Source organism: Rhopilema esculentum, chromosome 14 (genome assembly GCF_057945365.1).
Source record: "Rhopilema esculentum isolate cy_ngs chromosome 14, ASM5794536v1, whole genome shotgun sequence".
NCBI lineage: Eukaryota > Metazoa > Cnidaria > Scyphozoa > Rhizostomeae > Rhizostomatidae > Rhopilema > Rhopilema esculentum.
Window position 1 is genome coordinate 1,729,572 of NC_142828.1, and position 8,601 is coordinate 1,738,172.

The window sequence follows — 8,601 nt, forward strand, 5'->3', positions numbered from 1 at the left end:
TTGTTTGAACAAACTGTCTTTGAACATAGCCGGTGTTCAAGGGCATTTATTGAGAATCATTCGTCAAGGTCTTTCCAAAAATTCAAAGAAGTTTATCAAACTTAATAGAAATGTTCATAACTTTCAATTTTTTCCTTTTAAACACACTCTTGAGATGCAGGTGGCTTTCCGGCAGGAGGCGGGGGTAAGGTGATCCAACCCGATGACGTCAGAAATTATGAACAAAACCCTAATCAATACTAATCGACATTTACAAAAAATTCTTGATGTAGCAAAGCCTAGAAAAAGGATTCTTTGATATGAAGTTTAAAGCCGAGTAAGTGTTTGGTAGTATGAAGTTCCCAATATCCAAAGATACCTCTGGTGCCATCGCTAGCTATTGTCCTCTTGGGAATGTACAGGTAAAATCTGCTGACAAAGAGGGTGAGCCAGTCCCTTATTTGCTGAAAAATTTGAAAATTTGTCCAATAAGCACCCAAAGATGACAAAACAACTCGCTCTTCAAAGGGAATTTTATTTGAAGGGGGCATCACACTCTTAAACCTCCTCCGTAGCAATGATCCTCCGTAACATACAGTGTTCATTCTGATGGTTGGTCTTTCCCGCAAATTAGTTACAGAATTGCTCGCAGGCAAAAAAGCACAAGGCGAGTATCAAAAGTTTTCAAAAATTATAATTCGGTAAGAAACGATTCAAACAGGTAGGAAATTTTGGAAAATGCTTACACTTAATTAAATAAGAATAAATTAAGAATTCATTACACAAAGATTAACAAAAGGATGATCAAACAGGTGCGCACCTCCGGCAAGGGCAAGCCGCGACTGACCAATTCTTGTACAATGCAACAATAAAACTATAGCAAAACGATTGAAAACATTTCTGCTTCGGAATTATTGAGCCTTGAGAAGTGAAAACCGCGCGTAAATATTCCTGCAACAGGTTTCTGCCAAGTTGTGTGAAAATTGCGTTGAAAATGAGAACCAAATTGAAGTTCAACAACATCAACGATCGCTTGCCAAGATTCTTGACAGAAAAGGTAAGTGTTGCTACAAATATATCACTGTATTTTGTTGCTATGAAGATATCTCTGCATCATCATCTTCTTCATCTTCTTCATATCATCTTCATAGATTTTATCCTTACATATACTGACTTAAAGAAAGGCTTGAGTGAAATAGAGACTACAGAACATTATTTAGAGAATCTAAATACAAGTGCTTGAGATTTGCTAAATGTTTTTTGCGTCATCATATTTACCAATTTTTAATGCGCCATATTAATATAGGATAACTGAAACCGCGACATGTCAAATCTGTGAAGGGAATGAGCGTTCTTCTCCATGTTTTTGCTTAATTATTCATCAACGCTCGCTTGGCTGTAGTCAGTGCTCTTTCCTCTCCTTCAAATTCAGGACTAAGACATTTTCTTCATCGCGTTTGAATAAAGCACGGTTTTTCCCGCAGGAAAACCGCGACTGAAGTGAAACGGTGGCAGACCTTACACTTAATGGTGGCCGCTAAAGGTAGCAACTAAGGTTGAGCGGCAACAACTAACGGAGAATGTTCTCCTTGACATGGTGGAATGAGGTAATGATTAATGTTAACATGTGCAAACAAAATAACAGTTTCGTCGACATAGCTTGGCTAGGCCACGAATAACTTGTCGCTAATAGCAAACTATTCCTTTCGTCACTAAATTGGTTAACAACAGTTGACTTTGTTTTAATCGAAATCCTAAACAACTTTTCGAAGAGAATTCGATTTCATTTCAGCACATCACCAGCCTGTTGATATCAATTGCGTTGTTGGCAATGGCTGTCAATGCTGATGCCCCGACCGAATGCACCAATGCAAGATTCAAAAACAAAGGTTTGTATAAAGTTTTCATTGTTTTACATCATATCATCAGTGTTTTACTATTATAATCACAGATTTGAGCGAGAATTCACCACAGAATTTAACATGTAATTGAATCATTTAGAAAATCAAGTAGCAATCTGTCTAAGAGTAGGTATCACTTATTTGAAAGATAAGAACAAATCACTTTATCAAATATTTCTATCCTCCAAGTACACTACCTGTCAAATAAACAATGATTGCTTCTTTAATAGAAAAATCAATGATATTTTTTCATATCTATCAACTACAATCACTGCCAAAAGTACTTGGAACACCAAGCAATACGCGTTGTGTTTTTATATTTTTCAATTCTTTTCCCGGACACTTCTATTTCTGCACCCCTTTCCCTCCGAAACAATCTTGATAATTTAGAAAAATATTACAAAAGAAGCGCAAAAGAAAGTGCTTCCTAAAATCCTAATCCGTTTTATAGTAAACCAACATTATTCCGTGGGGGAGACAGGGATGATTGATTTCAACCATGGAAACTGACGTCAGTGTACCAAGACTTCTTGCAGGGACTGTACTTCACTTCTCCTTGTTCCCCCAAAAAGCTTGTATGATAGGCAAACCTCATTCAAAAAGATCATTCAAGGTAAATCACAAGACAAAACTATCATAATAATCGTTCGTTGCTTTGAACATTACGTCAGGCTTATGGGAAGAGAAAAAAGGCGTTTAATGGAGCATTGAGTGTTTTTGTAAAGGAAAGGGAGATGCTCGTAGTATTCAAGGACTACTTGCAAGGATGGAAGGAAAAATGAACGGCACATGTCAGAAGGGACACAGGCCTCTTGCAAAGATTTCATTGTTGTCTTAAATTCATTGCCACTGTTCCGCTATTCTGGGTATTGTACTTATCGACAATGCTACATGATACTTAATTATGCAAAGGCTTTTCATACTTTTACACAACCGCATGGATAGATCGTCTGTTTTTGATTCCCTGCTCCTAAAAGAACCAGAAACAGCACAAAAGTCTTCGATTTTTTTTCACAGGAACGAAAGCAAGGACTGAAGAGCAAAGACTGCTGAAAGACCTTTTGTGCAATTATGACAAAGAAGCAAGGCCGGTCCTTGAGTACAATGACAGTGTCATTGTCACATTCGAAATGAAGTTGATTCAAGTCGTTCTGGTGGTGTGTTTGTCTTTATTATTGTATCAATTTTCACAACAATCGCTACTGTATCAACCACCACTATTAGACAAACATGTCCTCATTTTCATTATGGCAAAACCGGCTTAAGTCACGTACTCCTTGTTGAGAATCATCTAATGAGCTGCCGGTTGTTACGCTTTAAACTTATTTTCTTTATAAGAATACATTAAATTTTGTCCAGCCGAAATATTCTAAAAAAATTTTCATCGAGCCTGAATAAATTCTTGAAGTATTCTTACTTTCTTGGAAACTGATGTGGTATCAAGGGAATATCGCCCCTTCTCGAACAGAAACCACGTTATGTGAAAAGACGAGATATTTGAGTCAAGCGTTTCTCCGTCATGACCATGACTAAATTGGAAGCTGCTGAGCACTAGATGCACATATGGAAGCCGAGGCTGAGCAAAATTCTTGTAATATTCTTAAAAAACGGTCAATTCTGAGCCTGAATATTCTTATAAACAATATTTTTTATAAAAGATAGTGTATATATATAGGAAAATTGCTGCTTTTTCCATTTTCAGCCAATTAAGTCGAAGTTTGGTGACAAATGCTTGGAGACGATTAAAATCTCACGATCCCAAAAAGTTCAGAGTGTCGCATTAATATGTTTTGCTTATGCTGCAAAAGCTGAAAGTGGAAAACTGTTGTACCCTTTTACCAAACATAGAGGAGGGTGGCCATTGAGGAGGGTGGGTTTTACCAAACGTAGGGGAGGGTGGCCATTGAGGAGGGTGGGTTCTACCAAACGTAGGGGAGGGTGGCCATTGAGTTCATAGCCTAAGACTTGCAGTGTTCACCGTCGACTTTTCTTTAAATTTCAGAGTGAAAAGGACCAGAAAATGCAGACAAATGTGTGGATAACGCAGGTGAGCTTTCACAAATGTTTGCATAACAATGTACATTAAAAGATAATTTGATATTTAGGCCCAAATAGAGACCATACTTAATGTCAAGCGAGAACTTGAACCGGTGTAAGTTTTTGCGTGTTAAGGTGGATGAGTTTTTCTGCATAAGTGAGTGTTTCTGAATTGGCTTACACGCAGGTGTCTTGCGAGAGTTTAAGTGTAATGGCGGACAGGCAAGGCCTTACTGTGAATAGACACAGGTGCAAAAAGCCAATGCAAGAACATATGGTCAGGCAGAAGCGCACTGACCAACAAGATGCTAAGAATTGATGGCAGACGCCTGTTTGCAAGGCAGGTAATAACTGAAATATCACCAGTACTCATTTTTTGCAGACTTGGGAGAATCCACTGCTCGCATGGAACGAATCTGAGTACAATGGCATTTCGCAAATCAACCTGGATGCAGATGCCGTTTGGGTGCCGACCATAATCCTCTACAACAAGTAGGCCTTATTCCTTCAAATTCCTCCGCTGACTCTCTTCGACTCTCATCTTAAACCGAATTACCTTTTTCGTCATATCATCTAAAATTTCATTAAGAACTGTTGTAAACAGCATTTAGCATGTAAACAACAAACTCGCGCTTTGCCCTTGTACAATATTGAATTTGGTAGAGATTGTCACAGCATTCTTCGCAAGTTGTAGCAGGGCCGCTAGATGTACCAAAGTGTCTAGGCTCGCAGGGCCTGCCCCACATGGAACACATTAAATTGGCCAAAACTTTTAGCTAGATTAACCTGCAGATTACAACCAAAAACAATTTACCAATCGCAACTTGTCCTTACAATTTACCAATCGCAACTTTGTCCTATTTTCAACAGCAAAAATCACCAAAACGGAAGGGGAATCTACTGCCTTAAAAGGTCCTGACCTTGCTCCAACTCTAAACCTTACAATACCCGAAAGATTATTTTGAAATTTGTCAGTGCAGTTTTGCCGTAGATATTCCAGTGGATACTGATGGTTACATTTTGTATTCGAACATTATGCGCAATCTTTCTGGATTGCGTTGTTATTGAGAGGTACCTAATTTCAACATGCCATTAGGATTCTTGCTCAATGCATTTTGTTCATAGCGCCGAGGACACATTTTCTGGTGGACGAATGAAATACAAAACAAAGGTGATTTTGGAGGCGAACGGCAAAAACACTTGGTTTGCGGCTGTCTCTTTTAAAAGTTCCTGCAAATTCGACGTGAGAAATTTCCCCTTTGACGAGCAAGTGAGTGGACCCATTCTAGATATTCCAGTCTTTGTAGCATAGTTACACCATGCAAAACAAAGCTCAAACTTAGCATGCCTAAGAAAATTATTCTCCATTTCCCTATTAGCCTGTCTTGTAATTCGCTATATCTGTAATTCTCCTTAAACCATCAAACCATTATTGCTGACAAGGCCTAAAAAGTGAGGCAAAAATTTCAACACACATTATGATACGTTGGATTAAATGATGTTCAAAAGGCTAATTGAGGCAACATATCGGTTCTCCTCTACAGGAATGCCGTTTGACATTTGGATCGTGGGCCTACACTTCTGACAAACTGAAATTGCGGCCAGCAAAGGTTTGTTTCTTTTTTCGTTACATAATATTACACGCTGAACAAAGACTCATTAATAGTTAATAATTCTTACATTTTTTATTGATCAACATATATATAATTGATAAATATAGACTTTAATTATATTCTTCTCCACGAAAGGCTGCCCACGAAAGGCTGTCAATTAAAGGAATACTTACATGAAAAACTTTCATACATATTCGTGCAATCAAACTGTGACATAATAAGTTCTGATAAGATTAAGAAGGTTCCTCAACACACCTATATCGTTGCGTCTAACACTAACAATTGGAAATCATAATTCTGCTTCTTTTACATCGAGATCCAATAAAGTAAAGTTGATAATCACACTGATACTAATGAAAAGATAGGTTAAAATACATTTGGCTTACTTGAGAATCCTCTTTATCTAGATGAAAGGAGACATGAGTGATTATATTCAAAATGGAGAGTGGGAGATTGTGGACATTCCAGTTGAGGGAAGGGACAGGAAGTATGCCTGCTGCCAAAAGGCCTTCTCAGAAGTAATTTACAAGTTTCAAATGAGACGCAAAGTACTCTACTACCTTTTCAATTTAATTTTGCCTTGTTCAATAATAGCAACGCTGGCCGTGTTGGCATTCTGCATCAACCCGAGGTCGGGCCAAAGGATCACTTTGAGCATAACAGTGATGCTGGCGATGAGCGTTTTCTTGAATTTCGCATGGACGCGGTTGCCTGTGACATCAGAATCCGTGCCGCTTCTCGCCAAGTATTATATGATAACAATGTCCGAAATCGGACTGTCACTTTTCGCCAACTGCGTCAGTCTAAATTACTTCTATAGAGACGATGCTTTGAATTACTTGCCAAGATTCTGCCGCGTCAATTTCATTGCTTGGTTAGCAAAGGTTATCGCTCCAATATTCTGCATGGAGCATCCTAGGGCAGGCAGTCACCTGTCCAAAATCGTAAAGGAGTACACCGAAGATGACACAGTTTCGCGGGATTATGTCCCTCATGGAGTTGTAAATGAGGAAGGCGAAATACGAGGCTCACATCATTACGAGACAGTGGTAACTATTGCTGATAGTCATGATAATTCCCGCGTTAAGGTGTCACAGTTAGTTAAAAGACAGCGGCTGCAGAAACCTTTCAAGAGGATATTTATGCACGATGTCCTTGCTAACACTAGCACGCATGCGTTAACTGCTGAGCCACAAGAGCATTACAAGGCGTTCAGAGAGTATCGCAAATGCAGGGAAGAAGACGATTTGGACGTACTTATCGGAAACAAAGTTGAGCTAGCTCTTCTGCAAGAACTGGAAGATCATAAGCAATTCGCAGCAGCAATAATGGATCGCTTCTTTTTGCTCATATTTTTACTGACCATCGCGTTGTCAGTGACAGCGCTTATGTCTGGAGACACAGCCAAATACGCGTGATTGATTTGTTTATATGTTGACGACATCTTACCTGATATGTAGATAATGTTTTAACTGACACAAATTGTTATAATCAGCAATGCATAGTGAGAGAAAGTCATTTAATCAACAATTATGTGCAAATTACGATCCCATTATTTTTGTGAGATGTTCCTATCAACGTAAGAAAACACGATATTTCAATGACAGCTTTAAAACCTTTATCACAGCTCGCTATGAAAGTAATGACACCTTTTATGTGAGATCAATTTCACAAAAAAATTAGCAAACAATCTTGTTTGAACCAAATCGAAAGCTTTTCAAACGATTCAAGTCAATTATTTTCACTTGCATTTCAAACAATTCACTTCAACTGATATCCATTACCCTGGTTTTCTTGCGGATTAGATTTGAGATCGAGGCAGCTAAAACCCATAGAATTTCAATTAGCGAAATCGTAGATGCTCCAATCAAAAGCCCCATCAATCCCCCAAAATCACCAAGCAAGCTCTCAACATCGTAAAGCGGTTGCTCCCGTATTGTTTCGACCATAAAATTTTTGTAAAATAAATTCAAACGAACAATATTCTTCTTATAAAATTCCAACGAGATTTCTTCTTCAGAAAGATTCAAAGCTCTTGCAAGGTTCTTGTTCATTCTTGGTGTTGTGGAAGTTATTCTCAATGGCGTTTGTTGAACTTCCGTGACAAACTCTTCTTCGTAACACGGCAGGGGGCATTCACAATCGAGTTGTCCTGAAGTCTGGTAGATCTCGAAGAGACATTTATCTAAGTTTGCGGTTTTCGGTATCTTTGGAAACTTTTCTTTTGGCAAGAAAACTCTTCCAGGTGGCAGAACATCCCCACATTTCTCATACATATTCATTGTAAAGCAAGAGGCAAGACAGCCTATAACAGTGTAGTTACCTTCAAAAATAGTACGGACGTCGCTCTTAGATGAGCATGTTGACGAATAGGGAGCTTTCAATCTCTTTCTGACTACCTTTTTCACTGCGACCTCGGTATAATAGCCGGGCGACAGATGTATTATATCCACAGAGTTGAATCCGATTGCATAAAGTGGCGAGTGTACAAACAACACAAGACCGCGCTTTAATTGACTATGGCGCAGGGGCGGCATAGAAGGTCCGTCTTGGGACCGGAGACCGGATTCATTCTTCAACATCATCACTTCGAATCCGTATTGCTTATCCTCCACCGTTTGTTGAAATGAACCGTTTTTATTGAAAGTGTAACAAAAATTCCAGTGTGGCGCCGCAATATAGTGGCTCGGGAAGCTACAAGCGTGGCCTGAATCAAAAATACAGCCTTCCCGAAAACCGGATAGGAACAACGTGCAGCCATGCTTGAAACGTTCACTCTTATTGGCAAAATCATTTGTAGAGCAGGTAGTTGGGAACTTTTCTTTCTTAAAAGGTTCGTAGATAGATCGGTCACTGTCACATATAGTTACAGACGGAAACGGCAAGGTGGAATGACGTTTGTACTCAACTGTGGTCGTGTAAGGATATTTCCAGAACTTCAACAAGGACATCCAGAGCATCAACACGAGAACTCCGCAACAAGTGGTGAACATCAAGGCCCAAAAAAGTTTACCAAACCATCTCTTTTGCGAAGGAATTCGAGGTAATCCGTGGATTGTCAATTCGTCCAT

General features: G+C 39.0%; 2 protein-coding genes across 3 annotated transcripts; one reads left to right on the forward strand and one right to left on the reverse strand.

The window, feature by feature from the left end:
- Nucleotides 1-894: 894 nt before the first annotated feature.
- LOC135695920 (neuronal acetylcholine receptor subunit alpha-10) lies at nt 895-6,948 on the forward strand. 2 transcript variants are annotated; one of them, XM_089112485.1, is made up of 8 exons: nt 895-1,036; nt 1,772-1,868; nt 2,898-3,037; nt 3,883-3,927; nt 4,300-4,409; nt 5,043-5,187; nt 5,462-5,527; nt 5,938-6,948. In XM_089112485.1, exons 1-8 carry the CDS (start codon nt 974-976, stop codon nt 6,946-6,948), a joined length of 1,677 nt encoding a protein of 558 aa, XP_088968611.1. In that variant the 5' UTR covers nt 895-973. The 2 variants fall into 2 exon arrangements, with proteins under 2 accessions (XP_088968611.1, XP_065071216.2); XM_065215144.2 differs by lacking the exon at nt 895-1,036 and adding an exon at nt 1,465-1,586.
- Nucleotides 6,949-7,296: 348 nt separating this feature from the next.
- LOC135695924 (acid-sensing ion channel 4-B) lies at nt 7,297-8,601 on the reverse strand. The gene has a single exon (XM_065215150.2). The coding sequence runs from the start codon at nt 8,599-8,601 to the stop codon at nt 7,297-7,299; it is 1,305 nt and encodes a 434-aa protein (XP_065071222.2).